Below are 23,269 nucleotides of genomic sequence, written 5' to 3'. Positions count from 1 at the left end.
ACTGCAGATAATGATGAGAAAACTCAACGCAAAAACTAAAAAGTCTGAAAATCTACTGAGGGGATCGACTACTCTTTACAGTATTCTCCCACCAGTATACCACTGTCATCCAATGTGACACTACCAATCTACAAACTTCAAGTTATTTATAGTGATTACAGTTATGTAATCTTACTACAACACATATAGTGAAAAGAGAAAAGGGACCAGTCTGCACCTTGCAGTAATTTCCTCCTTCTCATGGATGAAAAAAAGATATTACCTTTCAAAAGACGTCAGAATCAAGATACATTATACAATCTAACAATTAGTATTATCACAAGAACGCAACTTCTTGACAGTCATAATGCAACTGACATACATTTAGATAGATATATCCATTGAACAGTCAATGACAAACTAAAATAACAACCAAGACAGCACTTTTTTTTACATTGACTTCTTTCTTAAGGATCAATCAGATTAGACAGTATTCAAACACGACAAGGCTCAAAAAAAGAAAGGCTAATTCAGCATGCATGTTCGTAAAGGGGAGTGGACTGGCTTCAACTGTAAGACATGCAAACTTCAGGTGATGCGTTCCACCTATATGCCTACACAACAAGGTTTTCAGTCATTCAATTCATGAGACCACATAGCAGCCAATCTGCTAGATACCACATTAACAGTTTCCCCTGGACAAGTGTCAGACCAATGCCTGCCCCTAATTTTAAGCAACAAAGTCAAATATTGTAAAACACATATCATAGAAAATATCCACAGACATTATATCCACTGCAACAATAATCATGTGGTTTTGTAAGAGATGTCATTTAGTACTGACAGTCAATCTATTCAAACAGATTTCTACAGGTCACTTAAACTGCACACTATACGTTGCTGATTAGTGATGTATGGATATATCAATTTTGTATTGCTATAAAACCACTTATTTCTGTAGACTTTTACATTACTGCAGGTGATTAATTTGTCTTCAGATCATCACATGATCTGTAATGTTTATTTAATAGGAAATGACAACCAATCACTATTAACAATACTTTTGTAAAGACACCTTAACAAAAAATAAATGTCACTATGTCATACTTTATACAAGCTAAACAACAGCAACAAGAGGCACAATGAATGATCAGTCCCAACTTCATATCAGAAGTCAGTAATGTTCAAGAATGCCCTGTTAATGTCTGCAGTGAATTCATATGTAACATTCCATATTTTTTGGAAGCACAAAAAAGCCATGTCATATCTCTCTGTGTGTGTGTGTGTGTGTGTGTGTGTGTGTGTGTGTGTGTGTGTGTGTGTGTGTGTGTGTGTGTGTGTGTGTGTGTGTGTGTGTGAGTGTGTGTGTTCAAAATCAGAATGAATGCATAATGGTCTATGAAATACGTTATGTGACAAACTTTTTAATGACGCATGTGCCTACCTCAGGTGAACCATTACTATCTCCAAACACATCAGCAAAGTCTGATGGACTTTTCCTCAGAGTCTGGTCAGCAGGCAGAGTGTTGTCATTGTAAGATGAAACGAAATTAAAGTCACTGGTTCTAGAACCTGTTGTCAAGTAGGCGTCATAATTATAAGTGCTGCGTAAAGTTCCTGTGGGGTCAACATCTGCGTAATTAGGAGGGAGATAAGCGCTGGGGATGGCAACTGCTCCATCAAACAACAGTCTGGGCTTTCTCCTGCGACAAAACCTCACACCCAGGATGATGATGATGAAGGTCAGAAAAAAGGTGGACACAGACACCAGTGCGATGATCAGATAAGAGGTCAGTTTGGAATTCTTCTCATCATAAGAAATGTCCTTCAGTTCTGGGACCTCAGCCAAGTTATCAGAAATAAGTAAATACATGGAACAGGTGGCAGAGAGAGAGGGCTGTCCGTTATCTTTCACTGACACAATAAGGTTCTGTTTCATGTTGTCAGATTCAGAAATGTCCCGCTGTGTCCTGATCTCTCCGCTGTGGACACCAATACTGAAAAGTCCCGGATCAGTGGATTTCACTATATGATAGGACAGCCAGGCGTTCTGTCCGGAGTCCGCGTCCACCGCTATCACTTTGGACACCAGAGAGCCTCCGTGTGCAGCTTTGGGGACCAGCTCGGTCATGAAGGAGTTGCCCTCCGGTGCGGGGTACAGTATCTGAGGAGAGTTGTCATTCACATCGGATATGAACACACTGACGGTCACGTTGCTGCTCAGCGGAGGAGAACCGTTGTCTCTTGCCATCACGTGGACTTTAAAACTCCTGAATTGTTCATAATCAAACGACCTCACTGCGTGGATCACCCCCGTGTCTCCGTTAACAGATACATAGGAGGACACCGGGGCTCCGTTCACCTCACCAGCTAACAGAGAATAAATCACTGTACCGTTTTGTCTCCAGTCGGGGTCTCGAGCAGTAACGGAACATAAAGTGGAGCCAGGTTTGTTATTTTCACTCACATATGCGCTGTACGACTGTTCCTCAAACACAGGTGGGTTGTCGTTGATGTCTGCTATAGATAACTGAACAGTTTTAGAAGAGGACAGAGGTGGCGAGCCTTCGTCAGTGGCTGTGATTGTAATGTTGTAATCAGACACTAGTTCACGGTCCAGTTGACCTGTAGTCACCAGAGAATAGTAGTTTTTAATAGAGGGAACTAATTTAAATGGGACATTTTGCTGAATAGAGCAGCGAACTATTTGATTATTATCAGAATCTGCATCCTGCACATTAATGATGCCTACCTCTGTACCAGGTGACACATTTTCTGGTACAGGATTAGCCAGAGATTTCACATACATTACAGGTATGTTGTCATTCACGTCAGTAATAGAGATGATCACCTTGGCGTATGATGACAGTCCTAATCCATCTTTTGCTTTAACGCGTATTTCAAATGTTGTGGTAGCTTCATAGTCAATGTTGCCGATTACTCGTATTTCACCTACTTTACGATCAATACTGAATATCTTCTTCACATCCTCTGAAACATGTCCAAAGTCATAACTCACATCTCCATTCACCCCCTCGTCTGCATCAGTTGCGCTCACTGTGACCACAGCAGTGTCTAAGGGAGAGTTTTCAGGCAGACTGGCTTTATAAACGGCCTGGCTAAACACTGGGGCGTTATCATTAGCATCCAGCACAGTGACGTGTATGACTACTGTACCTGATCTCTGAGGGGAGCCACCATCTAGAGCTGTAAGGAGCAAATTAATCTCCTGTTGTTTTTCACGATCAAGCTCTTTATCAAGAACAAGCTCTATACTGTTTCCATCAACCACCAACACAAAATTATCGTTCTTTTTAAGGCTGTACTGCTGGACTGAATTCTGTCCTACATCCGCATCGTGTGCTTCTTCTATCACAAAACGAGCTCCCCTGTCTGCAGACTCTCGGATTTCTAGATTTATCGCTTCCTCGTTGAACTGTGGAGAGTTATCATTAACATCTTGAACGTGTAAAGTGAATGAATGCAGCTCCAGAGGATTCTCCAGTACAAGATCGCGTTTTATTACACACGACAGCTTTTCTCCACAAAGCTCCTCCCGGTCAATCCTGTCGTCCACAATTAAATCTCCAGTATTGCGATTGATGTCACAATACCGTTTACGATTCCCTGTTGCATCAACACGAGCGTTTCTGGAAATCAGTGTACTCGAGTCCAGGTTCAGATCCTTCGCTATATTCCCGATGAGAGATCCGCGCTTCATTTCCTCCTGAAAGTAATAGCTCGCGTCTCCATGCACGTAGTGCAAAAAAAGGAAGACAACCAAAAAGCTATGTTTGATCGCCATCACAGGACTATGTTGGTTACACAAGAACGGTCTTCTTTTTTGTCACTAATTCGAAGAGAATCACAACAATAGAACAAGGTAATCGCGAGGACTCCACATTTATTCTGGCTCCATTGTAGGATCAACTGCAACTGAAAAATGACCCTGTTATTGCTGTGCACACCAGAGGGTGGAGTGGATATGTTTTACGTAGATTAGCAAATAGCGACACCATGAGTGGAGCTAAGAAATAACAGGCTGTACAATAACAAAAATATATTTTTTTAAGGTTCGAATGAGTTTCAATCCTTAAGAGATCGTTACAATGACTCGATCACAACAACGACTCCCATTATCCATGAACAAAACCACACTTAAAAATTAAAAGGTGTTTTTTAAAAAAGAAAATCAATACAATTCGAAAGAGTTTCAATCCTTAATATCTTCTTACAATGATAACTAGATCACAACAACGATAAATGGAAACATACTATCAGAAAAGAGGTGAGAATTTTGGCAAAGACTGTATTTTTGCAAATCTACTGAAACAATATTCATCAAGGGAGAAACAAACCAAGCGTGGACCGCATGTGGAATCTATCTCTAAAACTGCATCAGGACATAAAACGGAAGTGAGCACCAAGGACAGAGCAACTACGATCAACACGGAGGACAGAGTAAGAAGGATCAACACCAAGGACAGAGCAACAAAGATCATCACCAGCAACAGCATTCCAAGGATCGTATTAGTAAAGTTTTGAGTAATTACAACATCAATAAACAACAAATTGATCAGATGTAGAGTGATGACTTTAAGGGCAAACTTCCTTTTTTAACTGTCTTGAACAATCTAAAACGGTGCAACAAATACAGAGTAGACGGTATTAGTGAGGGCCTGTTTACCCTGATAACTTGGTTGTGTGTGTGTGTGTGTGTGTTTTGTAGGTGGAATGTGTGAAAATTGTCACGATCCTCTATAAAATTTGCTGTAAGAGGTTTTTGGCATCACCGTGAGAGTATTCATTACGTCAAAGTAAACTATTGTCATAGTTTTGATATTGAAATGTTACTTTTTAGGTCAACGTTCACCTAGGAACTTGAATAAAAAACCTGCCTAAAGTCTTTATGAACTTCCACAAATGCTAGAAACAAAATTCTTGGACTTATTGATATTTTTGAATAACAAACAGCAGAAGAGACAGAGAAAGTTAAGTCAAAGTTGAACTAAATACTCATTTCAATGTATTACAAAGTACTGCAGATAATGATGAGAAAACTCAATGCAAAAACTAAAAAGTCTAAAAACCTACTGAGGGGATATACTACTCTTTACAGTACTCTCCCACCAGTATACCACTGTCATCCAATGAGACACTACCAATATACAAACTTCAAGTTATTTATAGTGATTACAGTTATGTAATCTTACTACAACACATATAGTGAAAAGAGAAAAGGGACCAGTCTGCATCTTGCAGTAATTTCCTTCTTCTCATGGATGAAAAAAAGATATTACCTTTCAAAAGACGTCAGAATCAAGATACATTATACAATCTAACAATTAGTATTATCACAAGAACGCAACTTCTTGACAGTCATAATGCAACTGACATACATTTATATAGATATATCCATTGAACAGTCAATGACAAACTAAAATAACAACCAACACAGCACTTTTTTTTACATTGACTTCTGTCTTAAGGATCAATCAGATTAGACAGTATTCAAACACGACAAGGCTCAAAAAAAGAAAGGCTAATTTAGCATGCATGTTCGTAAAGGGGAGTGGACTGGCTTCAACTGTAAGACATGCATACTTCAGGTGATGCATTCCACCTATATGCCTACACAACAAGGTTTTCAGTCATTCAATTCATGAGACCACATAGCAGCCAATCTGCTAGATACCACATTAACAGTTTCCCCTGGACAAGTGTCAGACCAATGCCTGCCCCTAATTTTAAGCAACAAAGTCAAATATTGTAAAACACATATCATAGAAAATATCCACAGACATTATATCCACTGCAACAATAATCATGTGGTTTTGTAAGAGATGCCATTTAGTACTGACAGTAAGTCTATTCAAACAGATTTCTACAGGTCACTTAAACTGCACACTATAAGTTGCTGATTGGGGATGTATGGATATATCAATTTTGTATTGCTATAAAACCACTTATTTCTGTAGACTTTTACATTACTGCAGGTGATTAATTTGTCTTCAGATCATCACATGATCTGTAATGTTTATTTAAAAGGAAATGAGAACCAATCACTATTAACAATAATCTTGTATAGACGCCTTAACAAAAAATAAATGTCACTATTGTCATACTTTATACAAGCCAAACAACAGCAACAAGAGCCACAATGAATGATCAGTCCCAACTTCATATCAGAAGTCAGTAATGTTCAAGAATGCCCTGTTAATGTCTGCAGTGAATTCATATGTAACATGCCATATTTTTTGGAAGCACAAAAAAGCCATGTCATATCTGTGTGTGTGTGTGTGTGTGTGTGTGTGTGTGTGTGTGTGTGTGTGTGTGTGTGTGTGTGTGTGTTCAAAATCAGAATGAATGCATAATGATCTATGAAATACGTTATGTGACAAACTTTTTAATGACGCATGTGCCTACCTCAGGTGAACCATTACTATCTCCAAACACATCAGCAAAGTCTGATGGACTTTTCCTCAGAGTCTGGTCAGCAGGCAGAGTGTTGTCATTGTAAGATGAAACGAACTTAAAGTCACTGGTTCTAGAACCTGTTGTCAAGTAGGCGTCATAATTATAAGTGCTGCGTAAAGTTCCTGTGGGGTCAACATCTGCGTAATTAGGAGGGAGATAAGCGCTGGGGATGGCAACTGCTCCATCAAACAACAGTCTGGGCTTTCTCCTGCGACAAAACCTCACACCAAGGATTATGATTATGAACGTCAGGAAGAAGGTGGACACAGACACCAACGCGATGATCAGATAAGAGGTCAGTTTGGAATTCTTCTCATCGTAAGAAATATCCTTCAGTTCTGGGACCTCAGCCAAGTTATCAGAAATAAGTAAATACACGGAACAGGTGACAGAGAGAGAGGGCTGTCCGTTATCTTTCACTGCCACAATAAGGTTCTGTTTCATGTTGTCAGATTCAGAAATGTCCCGCTGTGTCCTGATCTCTCCGCTGTGGACACCAATACTAAAAAGACCCGGATCAGTGGATTTGACTATATGATAGGACAGCCAGGCGTTCTGTCCGGAGTCCGCGTCCACCGCTATCACTTTGGACACCAGAGATCCTCCGTGTGCAGCTTTGGGGACCAGCTCGGTCATGAAGGAGTTGCCCTCTGGGGCGGGGTACAGTATCTGAGGGGAGTTGTCATTCACATCCGATATGAACACACTCACGGTCACGTTGCTGCTCAGCGGAGGAGAACCGTTGTCTCTGGCCATCACGTGGACTTTAAAACTCCTGAACTGTTCATAATCAAACGACCTCACAGCGTGGATCACCCCCGTGTCTCCGTTAACAGATACATAGGAGGACACCGGGGCTCCGTTCACCTCACCAGCTAACAGAGAATAAATCACTGTACCGTTTTGTCTCCAGTCGGGGTCTCGAGCAGTAACGGAACATAAAGTGGAGCCAGGTTTGTTATTTTCACTCACATATGCGCTGTACGACTGTTCCTCAAACACAGGTGGGTTGTCGTTGATGTCTGCTACAGATAACTGAACAGTTTTAGAGGAGGACAGTGGTGGAGAGCCCTCGTCAGTGGCTGTGATTGTTATGTTGTAATCAGACACTAGTTCACGGTCCAATTGACCTGTAGTCACCAGAGAATAATAGTTTTTTATAGAGGGGACTAACTTAAATGGGACACTTTGCTGAATAGAGCAGCGAACTACTTGATTATTATCAGAATCTGCATCCTGCACATTAATGATGCCTACCTCTGTACCAGGTGACACATTCTCTGGTACAGGATTAGCCAGAGATTTCACATACATTACAGGTATGTTGTCATTCACGTCAGTAATAGAGATGATCACCTTGGCGTATGATGATAGCCCTAATCCATCTTTTGCTTTAACGCGTATTTCAAATGTTGTGGTAGCTTCATAGTCAATGGTGCCGATTACTCGTATTTCACCTACTTTACGGTCAATACTGAATATCTTCTTCACATCATCTGAAACATGTCCAAAGTCATAACTCACATCTCCATTCACCCCCTCGTCTGCATCAGTTGCGCTCACTGTGACCACAGCAGTGTCTAAGGGAGAGTTTTCAGGCAGACTGGCTTTATAAACGGCCTGGCTAAACACTGGGGCGTTATCATTAGCATCCAGCACAGTGACGTGTATGACCACTGTACCTGATCTCTGAGGGGAGCCACCATCTAGAGCTGTAAGGAGCAAATTAATCTCCTGATGTTTTTCACGATCAAGCTCTTTATCAAGAACAAGCTCTATACTGTTTCCATCAACCACCAACACAAAATTATCGTTCTTTTTAAGGCTGTACTGCTGGACTGAATTTTGTCCTACATCCGCATCGTGTGCTTCTTCTATCACAAAACGAGCTCCCCTGACTGCAGACTCTCGGATTTCTAGATGTATCGCTTCTTCGTTGAACTGTGGAGAGTTATCATTAACATCTTGAACGTGTAAAGTGAATGAATGCAGCTCCAGAGGATTCTCCAGGACAAGATCGCGTTTTATTACACACGACAGCTTTTCACCACAAAGCTCCTCCCGGTCAATCCTGTCGTCCACAATTAAATCTCCAGTATTGCGATTGATGTCACAATACCGTTTACGATTCCCTGCTGCATCAACACGAGCGTTTCTGGAAATCAGTGTACTCGAGTCCAGGTTCAGATCCTTCGCTATATTCCCGATGAGAGATCCGCGCTTCATTTCCTCCTGAAAGTAATAGCTCGCGTCTCCATGCACGCAGTGCAACAAAAGGAAGACAACCAAAAAGCTATTTTTGATCGCCATCACAGGACTATGTTTGTTACACAAAAACGGTCTTCTTTTTTGTCACTAATTCGAAGAGAATCACAACAATAGAACAAGGTAATCGCGAGCACTCCACATTTATTCTGGCTCCATTGTAGGATCAACTGCAATTGAAAAAAGACCCTGTTATTGCTGTGCACACCAGTGGGTGGAGTGGATATGTTTTACGTAGATTAGCAAATAGCGACACCATGAGTGGAGCTAAGAAAAAACAGACTGTACAAATATATATATATATATATATATATATATATATATATATATATTAAGGTTTACATGTTATGCACCTTCTTAATACACTATAGGCTATTAGTGTGAGAGTAAAAATACATAGTATCTGCAACTACGATATCTGAAGTATCGTTTACAATGGAATCAATGAGCAAATATTTTGGAATTCGGTTTAAAAAACACGTCTCCTCTGAATGTATCATCACGTCTCTGACAGTTCAAACCTCTGATCGACCACAGCACCTGATAACATGAATGCAACGCGCTTTAACGGTTTATCTAGATAACAATAGAGCGAGAGACTGATAAATCCACAAACAATAATAATTTCAAAAGTGTACAGACACTATCGTACCCACACAATGTAAGTGTCCTGGACAAGAACACTCCATACAATCAGAGATTAATGAAACATTGTTAGACAAACAAACAGACACACAGATAGACAGATAGACAGAGAGATAGGACATGGAATACATTTAAAAACGTTTAAAAACACCCAGCTGGCACAAATCAAAACGTAACCTGACAATAAGTGTTGAAATACGTATTTGAACATCTCATTCAGATCATGCTGAATCAACCTAAACATAATGGCGTATATCCAATTTAATCGAAACTTTCGACAGCAATTACATACAACTAATAAGGTTTGTGTAGAAGAAAATCCAATCAGACCTTTCATTTAATATGCATCGACCATTCCAAACATTGGCCATCATAGGCTGGACTCTCCCTTTAAGTAATTAACTGTCGAGCTCTCAAACCAAAATTACACCGTTAAATCATGAATATTTTCGAGGAAAGTTTATGTAAAATTGAAAAGAAATTAAGAACTAAGAAAGAAAGAAAGAAAGAAAGAAAGAAAGAAAGAAAGAAAGAGTGTGTGCGTTGTTTCTATTTGTATTTTAAATGGGCAGTTGAGGGTAAGAAAACATTGACTTAAAAACAAATTAATGATTTGTCCTAACCCTGGGGACTCTTCAGAATCTCCAAATACATCAGCAAAGTCTGATGGAATGAATAATGAACTATGAAATACGTTTTGTGACAAACATATTATATGACGCATGTGCCTACCTCAGGTGAACCATTACTATCTCCAAACACATCAGCAAAGTCTGATGGACTTTTCCTCAGAGTCTGGTCAGCAGGCAGAGTGTTGTCATTGTAAGATGAAACGAACTTAAAGTCACTGGTTCTAGAACCTGTTGTCAAGTAGGCGTCATAATTATAAGTGCTGCGTAAAGTTCCTGTGGGGTCAACATCTGCGTAATTAGGAGGGAGATAAGCGCTGGGGATGGCAACTGCTCCATCAAACAACAGTCTGGGCTTTCTCCTGCGACAAAACCTCACACCCAGGATGATGATGATGAAGGTCAGAAAAAAGGTGGACACGGACACCAGTGCGATGATCAGATAAGAGGTCAGTTTGGAATTCTTCTCATCGTAAGACATATCCTTCAGTTCTGGGACCTCAGCCAAGTTATCAGAAATAAGTAAATATATGGAACAGGTGGCAGAGAGAGAGGGCTGTCCGTTATCTTTCACTGACACAATAAGGTTCTGTTTCATGTTGTCAGATTCAGAAATGTCTCGCTGTGTCCTGATCTCTCCGCTGTGGACACCAATAGTGAAAAGTCCCGGATCAGTGGATTTCACTATATGATAGGACAGCCAGGCGTTCTGTCCGGAGTCCGCGTCCACCGCTATCACTTTGGACACCAGAGAGCCTCCGTGTGCAGCTTTAGGGACCAGCTCGGTCATGAAGGAGTTGCCCTCAGCGGAGGGGTACAGTATCTGAGGAGAGTTGTCATTCACATCTGATATGAACACACTCACGGTCACGTTGCTGCTCAGCGGAGGAGAACCGTTGTCTCTGGCCATCACGTGGACTTTAAAACTCCTGAACTGTTCATAATCAAACGACCTCACAGCGTGGATCACCCCCGTGTCTCCGTTAACAGATACATAGGAGGACACCGGGGCTCCGTTCACCTCACCAGCTAACAGTGAATAAATCACTGTACCGTTTTGTCTCCAGTCGGGGTCTCGAGCAGTAACGGAACATAAAGTGGAGCCAGGTTTGTTATTTTCACTCACATATGCGCTGTACGACTGTTCCTCAAACACAGGTGGGTTGTCGTTGATGTCTGCTACAGATAACTGAACAGTTTTAGAGGAGGACAGAGGTGGAGAGCCCTCGTCAGTGGCAGTGATCGTAACGTTGTATTCAGACACTAGTTCACGGTCCAGTTGTCCTGTAGTCACCAGAGAATAGTAGTTTTTAATAGAAGGGACTAATTTAAAAGGAGCGCCTTGCTGAATGAAGCAGCGGACCTGTTTATTATTCTCAGAGTCTCTGTCCTGAACATTAATGATGCCCACCTCTGTACCAGGTGACACATTCTCAGGTATGGGATTAGTCAGTGATTTCAGGTGTATAACTGGTGCGTTGTCGTTCATATCCGTAATTTCAATTATTAATGTTGCATATGACGCCAATCCCAGACCATCTTTGGCGCTGATCTGCATTTCATATGATGACTCTTTTTCATAATCAATAGGTCCTACTACCTTAACCTCTCCTGTTTTGGGGTTTAGAGAAAACATTTGGTTTTCATCTGAAACATGGTCAAATCCATAAGTAACTTCACCATACATTCCTTCGTCTGCATCAGTAGCACTCATTGTGATCACAACAGTATCGAGAGGAGAGTTTTCAGGCAGACTGGCTTTATAGACGGTCTGGCTAAAAACTGGTACATTATCATTAGCATCCAGCACAGTGACGTGTATGACTACAGTGCCTGATCTCTGAGGAGAGCCACCATCAAATGCGGTAAGCAAGAGCATCATCTCTTTTTTATCTTCTCTATCTAATTCTTTGTCTAAGACTAATTCTCCGTATTTTCGCCCACTGCCCTTTGTCTTTACATTTAATGAGAAATGATCATTCTGCTGAAGTGAGTAGCCCTGAACAGCATTTTCTCCGATGTCTCCATCGTGTGCTTCATCCAGGAGAAAACGTGCACCCTTGTCTGCGGATTCCTGTATTTCAATCTTAAGTGACTCTTCTTTAAACTGCGGTGAATTATCATTTATATCTTGAACGCGGATGTTAATACGGTGCAGTTCTAATGGATTTTCTAATACAAGTTCTTGTTTTAGGACACACGATGCCTTTTTCCCACAAAGCCCTTCTCTGTCGATCCTTTCTTGAACAATCAAGTCTCCGGTATTGAGATTAACTCCGCAGTACTTAAGGTTGTCATCCTCCGTATCGATACGAGCCTTGCGAGCAGACAGTCTGCCCAAATCAAGTCCCAGATCTTTAGCGATATTTCCAATTACAGATCCACGTTTCATCTCCTCGGGAACAGAGTAGCTGACGTCTCCATAGACGGGGTGGAGGACAAGAAACATACAAGCAAGGCCGTAGTGTACAAACCTGCCGGATCCCATTGTTACTGCGAGACAAAGCAACACATTCAAAACTCCTACTAAGCAGATCAAAATATATCACCAGTGTATTCCTGATTCTTTCCAATAGAACAAAGAACAGTCTTTGCAGTTACACACGAAACGTTTGTAGTCAACTGCGTTACAATACCAGAATGAGGCTTGAAATTCATTATCAGAGAAGGGTGGAGAATGAACGCGTCTTCTCGTTTGCTGGTACACACTGACACCATGAGTATTTCTTTAGACATAGCAAGACCATGTATTCAATATTTTATTTTTTAAAGTTAAGCCAGTTCACTTGCTCATATTTACTTCAAAAACTAAAGCAAAATATAACATAACTATTTTATTGGTACAGTACCTTTATAATTTAAATGAGCTACAACATCACTGACTCAGTTGATATTGTAAAAAAAGCCACAAAAACATGAACTTGTTCTCACTGTGTCTCGGGAAAACCCCAATTTCACATCAAGTTTGGTGTGTGAAGATTGTGAACAGGCACATACACTATACTATACTCCAAGAAGGAGAGGGAAATACTTTCATTTTAGAGTAGGTGTTTCATTTTAACTCATTACTTCACATGCAGCATGAGAACTAATGTCCAAGAATCTACTTATCCCTTCTTGACTAACTGGTGCTCACACTTTTCCTCCCATTCGGAATTTGTATTATATTGCCGCCTTACTGGCATGATGAAGTAAATCACAGGGAAATATTAGCTTATATTACACATCCTATGATAAAGTACTTTGTATTTTGTAAATTAGTAGATACAAAGCACGTGGCATAAGTTATTGAACATGTTGGAGACTACATCAGAAAAGCGAGACTCCTCCAACAAAATAAAACAAACAGACACACTGTCTCCACTGTCAGTTTCTTGATACTGTTCTCCTGCCGACTCCCATTTCTCATGAACAAAATCCAAACTTAGAAATTAAAAGCTGTGGTCAAAAAAAAAGAAAAGAAAAGCAGCATTATACTTCGAACGACTTTCAATCCTTAAGAAAAGCAAAGAAAAGCGAAACTCCTCCAACATAACAGAACAAACCAACACACTGTCAATTTCTTGATACTGCGCTAGTGCCGACTCCCATTATCCATGAACAAAACCAAAATAAGAAATTGAAAGCTGTTGTGCAAAAAAAGAAAAGCAATACAATTCGAATGAGTTTCAATCCTTAACAGATCCTTACATTGATAACTAGATCACAACAACGATAAATGGAAACATACTATCAGAAAAGAGGTGAGCATTTTGGCAAAGACTGTAGTTTTGCAAATCTACTGAAACAATATTCATCAACGGAGAAACAAACCAAGCGTGGACTACATGTGGAATCTATCTCTAAAACTGCATCAGAAAATGAAACAAGTGAGCACCAAGGACAGAGCAACTACGATCAACACGGAGGACAGAGTAAGAAGGATCAGCACCAAGGACAGAGCAACAAAGATCATCACCAGCAACAGCATTCCAAGGATCGTATTAGTAAAGTTTTGAGTAATTACAACATCAATAAACAACAAATTGATCAGATGGAGAGTAATGACTTTAAGGGCAAACTTCCTTTTTAACTGTCTTGAACAATCTAAAACGGTGCAACAAATTCAGAGTAGACAGTATTAGTGAGGGCTTGCTTACACTGATAACTTGGTGTGTGTGTTTTGTAGGTGGAATGTGTGAAAATTGTCACGATCCTCTATAAAATTTGCGGTAATAGGTGTTTGGCATCACCGTGAGAGTATTAATTACATCAAAGTAAACTACTGTCATAGTTTTGATATTAAAATGTTACTTTTAAGTTCAACGTTCACCTAGAAACTTGAATAAAAATCCTGCCTAAAGTCTTTATGAACTTCCACGAATGCTAGAAACAAAATTCTTGGACGTATTGACATTGTTTAAATGACAACCGCAGAAGAGACCAATGGACCTGTAAAGAGTAAAGACAAAACACCAAAATTACTTCTGCAGGACTCAAAGCACTAGTTGACTTAAATTAAATGTGTGCATACCTCAGGAGAGAGATCACTATCTCCAAACACTTCAGCAAAGTCTGATGGACTTTTCCTCAGAGTCTGGTCAGCAGGCAGAGTGTTGTCATTGTAAGATGAAACGAACTTAAAGTCACTGGTTCTAGAACCTGTTGTCAAGTAGGCGTCATAATTATAAGTGCTGCGTAAAGTTCCTGTGGGGTCAACATCTGCGTAATTAGGAGGGAGATAAGCGCTGGGGATGGCAACTGCTCCATCAAACAACAGTCTGGGCTTTCTCCTGCGACAAAACCTCACACCCAGGATGATGATGATGAAGGTCAGAAAAAAGGTGGACACAGACACCAGCGCGATGATCAGATAAGAAAAAAGGTGGACACAGACACCAGCGCGATGATCAGATAAGAGGTCAGTTTGGAATTCTTCTCATCGTAAGAAATATCCTTCAGTTCTGGGACCTCAGCCAAGTTATCAGAAATAAGTAAATACATGGAACAGGTGGCAGAGAGAGAGGGCTGTCCGTTATCTTTCACTGACACAATAAGGTTCTGTTTCATGCTGTCAGATTCAGAAATGTCCCGCTGTGTCCTGATCTCTCCGCTGTGGACACCAATACTGAAAAGTCCCGGATCAGTGGATTTCACTATATGATAGGACAGCCATGCGTTCTGTCCGGAGTCCGCGTCCACCGCTATCACTTTGGACACCAGAGACCCTCCGTGTGCAGCTTTGGGGACCAGCTCGGTCATGAAGGAGTTGCCCTCTGGGGCGGGGTACAGTATCTGAGGAGAGTTGTCATTCACATCTGATATGAACACACTGACGGTCACGTTGCTGCTCAGCGGAGGAGAACCGTTGTCTCTGGCCATCACGTGGACTTTAAAACTCCTGAACTGTTCATAATCAAACGACCTCACAGCGTGGATCACCCCCGTGTCTCCGTTAACAGATACATAGGAGGACACCGGGGCTCCGTTCACCTCACCAGCTAACAGAGAATAAATCACTGTACCGTTTTGTCTCCAGTCGGGGTCTCGAGCAGTAACGGAACATAAAGTGGAGCCAGGTTTGTTATTTTCACTCACATATGCGCTGTACGACTGTTCCTCAAACACAGGTGGGTTGTCGTTGATGTCTGCTACAGATAACTGAACAGTTTTAGAGGAGGACAGAGGTGGAGAGCCCTCGTCAGTGGCTGTGATTGTTATGTTGTAATCAGACACTAGTTCACGGTCCAGTTGACCTGTAGTCACCAGAGAATAGTAGTTTTTAATAGAAGGGACTAATTTAAAAGGGGCGCCTTGCTGAATGGAGCAGCGGACCTGACCGTTATTCTCAGAGTCTCTGTCCTGGACATTAATGATGCCCACCTCTGTACCAGGTGACACATTCTCCGGTATGGGATTAGTCAGTGATTTCAGGTGTATTACTGGTGCGTTGTCGTTCATATCCCTAATTTCAATTATTAATGTTGCATATGACGCCAATCCCAGACCATCTTTGGCGCTGATCTGCATTTCATATGATGACTCTTTTTCATAATCAACATGTCCTGCTACCTTAACCTCTCCTGTTTTGGGGGTTAGAGAGAAGACTTGGTTTTCATCTGAAACATGGTCAAATCCATAAGTAACTTCACTATTCACTCCCTCGTCTGCATCAGTAGCACTCACTGTGATCACAACAGTATCGAGAGGAGAGTTTTCAGGCAGACTGGCTTTATAGACGGTCTGGCTAAACACTGGTACATTATCATTAGCATCCAGCACAGTGACGTGTATGACTACAGTGCCTGATCTCTGAGGAGAGCCACCATCAAATGCGGTAAGCAAGAGCATCATCTCTTTTTTATCTTCTCTATCTAATTCTTTGTCTAAGACTAATTCTCCGTATTTTCGCCCACTGCCCTTTGTCTTTACATTTAATGAGAAATGATCATTCTGCTGAAGTGAGTAGCCCTGAACAGCATTTTCTCCGATGTCTCCATCGTGTGCCTCATCCAGGAGAAAATGCGCACCCTTGACTGCCGATTCTCGTATTTCAAATCTAAGTGAATCTTCTTTAAACTGCGGTGAGTTGTCATTAATATCTTGAACGCGGATGTTAATACGGTGCAGTTCTAATGGATTTTCTAGTACAAGTTCTTGTTTTAGGACACACGATGCCTTTTTCCCACAAAGCCCTTCTCTGTCGATCCTTTCTTGAACAATCAAGTCTCCGGTATTGAGATTAACTCCGCAATACTTAACGTTATCCTCCATATCGATACGAGCCTTGCGAGCAGACAGTCTGCCCAAATCAAGTCCCAGATCTTTAGCGATATTTCCAATTACAGATCCACGTTTCATCTCCTCGGGAATAGAGTAGCTGACGTCTCCATAGACGGGTTGGAGGACAAGAAGAATACAAGCAAGGCCGTAGCGTAGAGCAAATCCACCGGATCCCATTGTTACTTCTCGACAGCGCTACTCATTCAAACTTCTCAGTAAGCAGGTCAAATTATATCACCAGTGTATTCCTGATTCTTCTAAATAACTAAAGCTTATCGTTGCAGTCATAAGAAAGCCGGATGTAGTCAACTGCGGTACAATACCAGAAGCAGGGTTTAAATTCGTTGTCAGAGAAGGGTGGAGAATGAACGTGTCGTCTCGTTTGCTGGTACACACTGACACCATGAGTATGTATTTAGACATTACAAGGCCATACATTATTTGTTGTCTTTTTAAATTATGTGAAGGGTTATCTTAACAGTAATCAATCAATCGATAGATGAACACCTGTACCAAATTTGTGGTAACCTTCATCTATAGACAGCTTTACCACATTGTGATTGAACAAACACTTTAAAATGTGGATGGACATCAAACTGTTGTTCCTTTGTCGGTGAAAGACCCTCTGGTTTAAAAAATAAGTTTGATTTTTCAAAATGTAGATACTATACAGACGATGCCCACAGAAAAAAAGAGGAACTTTTGCATTCTGTTTACGTTTCCTTTCATCTAGAGACTCCATGTTAAATATTAAATTATGTGCAGAAACCTCATATACTGTCGTTGATGAAACGATGGTCGTATTTTCCTGCCCTTCTATTTTTTCCTATCTTACAGGGTTACGTTTTGAACAGGTGAAAAACAGGAAAATCGTGTTAAATGTCTCCATATATACAGTAGGCTTTGTGTCGACATCCTGTAAAGCACTCCACAGCTTGTAATTTTTCAGAATTTAAACATTAAGGGGAAATGTGTTACTGCGTTTTAATCAGGGAAATGATTGTATTGTACCATCATATGACTGATAATCAGTAAATACAACTAGTGTGTGCTTTCAAACATATCACAAGCTGTAATTCAATTTGAGGGGACTCAGGGCAACCACAGACAGATCAATCTCAATTTATCATAAACCCACTACTTTTTTTCTTACAATTAAATGGGGGAAATCAGACTTCTCTCAAACATAAAGTAGTAATTTAAGTTAATACTTGAGTCTTCAGTAGTAAGCAACAAACATATTAAACACTGATTGCTACTGTTAAACACATTATCGAACAACTGTAACAAACGACCAATGGTTCTGGATGTATCTTATACTTGTGCTATTGTTGCATGATATATCATTTAACTGAGGTTAGGTAAACTTAAAGACAGGCTCACACTGATTAACATCTGCTGCAAAGCTCAAAAAGATATAATTCATTATATAATGGAGGATAATAATGGAGGTTAAAATGCAACATATGAAAGATATCTACATTTCAGGATATAACTAAACATTTTTTGAAAGCTGATCCGTCCAAGCCTGACTATAATGCCTTGTATTTGAATAGATGCATTCATGTGCAAACATATTTATGTCGTAAAGTTTTAAGTTTTGTAACAGTTCAATTTAACACTCATCAGCAATGGATGCTATAAATCAAACAAAAAATACATAAACACAAATATCTTTGAAATAAATGTAACTGTATAAGATGTAGTCATGGACGGTATTTAAGACGGCATGGCATAAGCTTTAGAGAGAACGTATTTTACATATAGAAGCACAATTCAGGACAGCGAAACTCCGCTAGCAAGCTAGAAAAACACAAACTCCACTATTTCACAAAGCTCGAACGGGGCGTCTTATTTCCTGCTGATGATTAATAGATCTTGACAAAGTACTGAACCACAAGACGCTCTTGCAATACAATGAGATTAGAGCAACACTATATGAAAACATAAAGGCAATTAATCTATCATTATTTTACCAAACGATGTATTGTTGCAAATGTAAAATTACTTGCAGTATTGAAACAAAACTCAGCAAAGGAGAAAAAATTACCCAAACCAAAATCTCTAGGTCTCCATTAGAAATCTAGAAGCAATTCAGCACCAAGGACAGAGTAACAGGGAACCTTATTTAAAAAAATGTTCCTTCAATGTGAAACAGACCGTAGGATGTAGTGGTAATCAAATAGAAAGAAAAAAAATGTAAAGGCTTTCGTTAAAGTAACCTATGTGATCTCCAAAAAATGTATCGACAAAACTCTTGAATTACCATAATTCTTAGCAGTGTGACACATGTGTAAACGTTATTAATCAACACCAGAAGAACAAATGCAGTGAAAACAGATAAATAAAAATAGCTTGATCGAGACGTCAAACATGATTTGGGTTAGACTAAATATATGCGTACCTCAGGAGAGCGATCACAATCTCCAAAGACTTCAGCAAAGTCTGATGGACTTTTCCTCAGAGTCTGGTCAGCAGGCAGAGTGTTGTCATTGTAAGATGAAACGAACTTAAAGTCACTGGTTCTAGAACCTGTTGTCAAGTAGGCGTCATAATTATAAGTGCTGCGTAAAGTTCCTGTGGGGTCAACATCTGCGTAATTAGGAGGGAGATAAGCGCTGGGGATGGCAACTGCTCCATCAAACAACAGTCTGGGCTTTCTCCTGCGACAAAACCTCACACCCAGGATGATGATGATGAAGGTCAGAAAAAAGGTGGACACAGACACCAGTGCGATGATCAGATAAGAAGTCAATTTGGAATTCTTCTCATCGTAAGAAATATCCTTCAGTTCTGGGACCTCAGCCAAGTTATCAGAAATAAGTAAATACATGGAACAGGTGGCAGAGAGAGAGGGCTGTCCGTTATCTTTGACTGACACAATAAGGTTCTGTTTCATGCTGTCAGATTCAGAAATGTCCCGCTGTGTCCTGATCTCTCCGCTGTGGACACCAATAGTGAAAAGTCCCGGATCGGTGGATTTGACTATATGATAGGACAGCCAGGCGTTCTGTCCGGAGTCCGCGTCCACCGCTATCACTTTGGACACCAGAGAGCCTCCGTGTGCAGCTTTGGGGACCAGCTCGGTCATGAAGGAGTTGCCCTCTGGGGCGGGGTACAGTATCTGAGGAGAGTTGTCATTCATATCCGATATGAACACACTGACGGTCACGTTGCTGCTCAGCGGAGGAGAACCGTTGTCTCTGGCCATCACGTGGACTTTAAAACTCCTGAACTGTTCATAATCAAACGACCTCACAGCGTGGATCACCCCCGTGTCTCCGTTAACAGATACATAGGAGGACACCGGGGCTCCGTTCACCTCACCAGCTAACAGAGAATAAATCACTGTACCGTTTTGTCTCCAGTCGGGGTCTCGAGCAGTAACGGAACATAAAGTGGAGCCAGGTTTATTATTTTCACTCACATATGCGCTGTACGACTGTTCCTCAAACACAGGTGGGTTGTCGTTGATGTCTGCTACAGATAACTGAACAGTTTTAGAGGAGAACAGAGGTGGAGAGCCCTCGTCAGTGGCTGTGATTGTGATGTTGTAATCAGACACTAGTTCACGGTCCAGTTGTCCTGTAGTCACCAGAGAATAATAGTTTTTAATAGAAGGGACTAATTTAAAAGGGGCGCCTTGCTGAATGGAGCAGCGAACCTGTCTATTATTTTCAGAGTCGCTGTCCTGCACATTAATGATGCCCACCTCTGTACCAGGTGACACATTCTCAGGTATGGGGTTAGACATTGATTTCAGGTAAATGACTGGTGCGTTGTCGTTCACATCAGTGACGTCAATAACTAATGTTGCATATGAAACTAATCCCAGACCATCTTTTGCGCTTATCTGCATTTCATAAGAAGACACTTTTTCATAATCAATAGCTCCAGCGACTCTAACCTCCCCCGTTTTTGAGTGTAACGAAAATACATTACTATCGTCACCTGAAACATGATCAAATTCATAGATTATTTCACTATTTAAACCTTCGTCTGCATCAGTAGCACTCACTGTAAGCACAACAGTATCGAGAGGAGAGTTTTCAGGCAGACTGGCTTTATAGACGGTCTGGCTAAACACTGGTACATTATCATTAGCATCCAGCACAGTGACGTGTATGACTACAGTGCCTGATCTCTGAGGAGAGCCACCATCAAAAGCGGTAAGCAAGAGCATCATCTCTTTTTTATCCTCTCTATCTAATTCTTTGTCTAAGACTAATTCGCAGTACTTTCGTCCACCAGATTTCGTGTTCACGTTAAGTTTAAAGTGATCATTCTGTTGAAGTGAGTAGCCTTGAACAGAATTTTCTCCGATGTCTCCATCGTGTGCCTCTCCAAGAAGAAAACGTGAACCCTTGTCTGCCATTTCGTGGATTTCAATCTTAAGTGAATCCTCTTTAAACTGCGGTGAATTGTCATTGATATCTTGAACGCGGATGTTAATACGGTGCAGTTCTAATGGATTTTCTAGTACAAGTTCTTGTTTTAGGACACACGATGCCTTTTTCCCACAAAGCCCTTCTCTGTCGATCCTTTCTTGTACAATCAAGTCTCCGGTATTGAGATTAACTCCGCAATACTTAACGCTGTTATCCTCCGTATCGATACGAGCCTTGCGAGCAGACAGTCTGCCCAAATCAAGTCCCAGATCTTTAGCGATATTTCCAATTACAGATCCACGTTTCATCTCCTCGGGAATAGAGTAGCTGACGTCTCCATAGACGGGGTGGAGGACAAGAAGAATACAAGCAAGGCCGTAGCGTAGTGCAAATCTGCCGGATCCCATTGTTACTTCTAGACAGCGCTACTCATTCAAACCTCTCAGTCAGCAGGTCAAATTATATCACCAGTGTATTCCTGATTTTTCTAAATAAGTAAAGCGTATCGTTGCAGTCATAAGAAAGTCGTATGGAGTCAACTGCGGTACAATACCAGAAGCAGGGTTTAAATTCGTTGTCAGAGAAGGGTGGAGAATGAACGTGTCGTCTCGTTTACTGGTACACACTGACACCATGAGTATGTATTTAGACATTACAAGGTCATGCATTATTTCTTTTCTTTTTAAATTATGTGTAAGATTATCTTAACAGTTATCAATCAATCGATAGATGAACACCTGTATCAATTTGTGGTTACCTTATAGACAGCTTTACCACATTGTGATTGAACAAACACTTTAAAATGTTGATGAACATCAAACTGTTGTTCCTGTGTCTGTGAAAGACCCTCTGGTTTAAAAAACAAGTTTGATGTTTCTAAATGTAGATACTATACAGACGATGCCCACAGAAAAAAGAGGACCCTTTGCATTCTGTTTAGGTTTCTGTTCATTTAGAGACTGCACATGTTGCATGTTCAATAGTAAATTATGTGAAAAAACCTAATATACTGTCGTTGATGAAACGGTGGTCGTACGTTCATGTCCTTGTATGTTTTCCCATCTTACTGGGTTACGTTTTGAGCAGGTTTAAAACAGGAAAATCGTGTTAAATGTCTCCATATATACAGTAGGCTTTGTGTCCACATCCTATAAAGCACTCCACAGCTTGTAATTTGTAAACAGAACCTTATTGTGTCAGTCAAAGATAACGGACAGCCCTCTCTCTCTGCCACCTGTTCCATGTATTTACTTATTTCTGATAACTTGGCTGAGGTCCCAGAACTGAAGGATATTTCTTACGATGAGAAGAATTCCAAATTGCTGCTGACTGTGTGCTTTCAAACATATCACAAGCTGTAATTCATTTTAAGGGGACTCATGGCAAGCAAAGAGATCAATCTCAATTAATCATAAACCTACTACTTTTTCTTACAGTTAAATGGGGGAAATCAGAGTTCTCTCAAACATAAAGTAGTAATTTAAATTAATACTTGAGTCTTCAGCAGTAAGCAACACAAATATTAAACACCGATTGTTACTGCTAAACACATTATCAAACAACTGTAACAAACGACCAATGGTTCTGGATGTATCTTATACTTGTGCTATTGTTGCATGATATATAATTTAACTGAGGTTAGGTAAACTTAAAGACAGGCTCACACTGATTAACATCTGCTGCAAAGCTCAAAAAGATGAAAACATGAATTCCACTATTTCACAAAGCTCTAACAAGGCGTACTGTTTACTGCTGATGATTAATAAATCTTGATAAAGGACTGAACCACAAGACGCTCTTGCGATGCAATGAGATTAGAGCAATAACATATGAAAACATAAAGGCAATTAATCCATCATTATTTTACCAAACGATGTATTGTTGCAAATGTAAAATTACTTGCAGAAGTATTGAAACAAAACTCAGCAAATGAGAAAAAATTACACAAACCAAAATCTCTAGGTCTCCACTAGAGATCTAGAAGCAATTCAGCACCAAGGACAGAGTAACAGGGAACCTTATGAAAAGGTTTGCCTTCAATGTGAAACAGAACGAATAGAAAGAAAACAAATGTAAAGGTTTTCGTTAAAGTAACCTATGTGATCTCCAAAAAACTGGTATGGA

The 23,269-nt window shown here is 40.5% G+C and overlaps 5 protein-coding genes across 5 annotated transcripts; all 5 read right to left on the bottom strand.

Annotated features, from left to right (window-relative positions):
• Positions 1-1,080: 1,080 nt before the first annotated feature.
• On the bottom strand, positions 1,081-3,784 carry LOC128363427 (protocadherin beta-16-like). Its single transcript, XM_053324429.1, has 2 exons — positions 1,416-3,784; positions 1,081-1,132 (listed from the first exon to the last, which is right to left on the bottom strand). The coding sequence occupies exons 1-2, from the start codon at positions 3,782-3,784 to the stop codon at positions 1,081-1,083; spliced, it is 2,421 nt and encodes an 806-aa protein (XP_053180404.1).
• Positions 3,785-6,098: 2,314 nt separating this feature from the next.
• LOC128363426 (protocadherin beta-16-like) lies at positions 6,099-8,766 on the bottom strand. Its single transcript, XM_053324428.1, has 2 exons — positions 6,398-8,766; positions 6,099-6,150 (listed from the first exon to the last, which is right to left on the bottom strand). Exons 1-2 carry the CDS (start codon positions 8,764-8,766, stop codon positions 6,099-6,101), a joined length of 2,421 nt encoding a protein of 806 aa, XP_053180403.1.
• A 1,311-nt stretch (positions 8,767-10,077) lies between these two features.
• On the bottom strand, positions 10,078-12,483 carry LOC128363425 (protocadherin beta-15-like). Its single transcript, XM_053324427.1, has one exon. The coding sequence runs from the start codon at positions 12,481-12,483 to the stop codon at positions 10,078-10,080; it is 2,406 nt and encodes an 801-aa protein (XP_053180402.1).
• Positions 12,484-14,487: 2,004 nt separating this feature from the next.
• Positions 14,488-16,934, bottom strand: LOC128363423 (protocadherin beta-15-like). Its single transcript, XM_053324426.1, has 2 exons — positions 14,896-16,934; positions 14,488-14,854 (listed from the first exon to the last, which is right to left on the bottom strand). The coding sequence occupies exons 1-2, from the start codon at positions 16,932-16,934 to the stop codon at positions 14,488-14,490; spliced, it is 2,406 nt and encodes an 801-aa protein (XP_053180401.1).
• Positions 16,935-19,140: 2,206 nt separating this feature from the next.
• On the bottom strand, positions 19,141-21,552 carry LOC128363422 (protocadherin gamma-A11-like). Its single transcript, XM_053324425.1, has one exon. The coding sequence runs from the start codon at positions 21,550-21,552 to the stop codon at positions 19,141-19,143; it is 2,412 nt and encodes an 803-aa protein (XP_053180400.1).
• Positions 21,553-23,269: the final 1,717 nt, after the last annotated feature.

This window comes from Scomber japonicus, chromosome 8 (genome assembly GCF_027409825.1).
Source record: "Scomber japonicus isolate fScoJap1 chromosome 8, fScoJap1.pri, whole genome shotgun sequence".
In the NCBI taxonomy this organism is placed as follows: Eukaryota; Metazoa; Chordata; class Actinopteri; order Scombriformes; family Scombridae; genus Scomber; species Scomber japonicus.
The sequence above is the reverse complement of the archived record's forward strand: the minus strand, read 5'-3'. Positions and strand labels throughout refer to the sequence as shown.

Excerpts from the sequence above, each read along its gene's own strand:
- LOC128363425 (XM_053324427.1), bottom strand. The coding sequence starts at position 12,483 with ATGGGATCCGGCAGGTTTGTACACTACGGCCTTGCTTGTATGTTTCTT.
- LOC128363423 (XM_053324426.1), bottom strand. The coding sequence starts at position 16,934 with ATGGGATCCGGTGGATTTGCTCTACGCTACGGCCTTGCTTGTATTCTT. Across the intron at positions 14,855-14,895 it reads GAGAAGAATTCCAAACTGAC|TTCTTATCTGATCATCGCGC; the intron begins CTCTTATCTGAT and ends TGTCCACCTTTT.
- LOC128363427 (XM_053324429.1), bottom strand. The coding sequence starts at position 3,784 with ATGGCGATCAAACATAGCTTTTTGGTTGTCTTCCTTTTTTTGCACTAC. Across the intron at positions 1,133-1,415 it reads GGTTCACCTGAGGTAGGCAC|TGATCATTCATTGTGCCTCT; the intron begins ATGCGTCATTAA and ends TGAAGTTGGGAC.
- LOC128363422 (XM_053324425.1), bottom strand. The coding sequence starts at position 21,552 with ATGGGATCCGGCAGATTTGCACTACGCTACGGCCTTGCTTGTATTCTT.
- LOC128363426 (XM_053324428.1), bottom strand. The coding sequence starts at position 8,766 with ATGGCGATCAAAAATAGCTTTTTGGTTGTCTTCCTTTTGTTGCACTGC. Across the intron at positions 6,151-6,397 it reads GGTTCACCTGAGGTAGGCAC|TGATCATTCATTGTGGCTCT; the intron begins ATGCGTCATTAA and ends TGAAGTTGGGAC.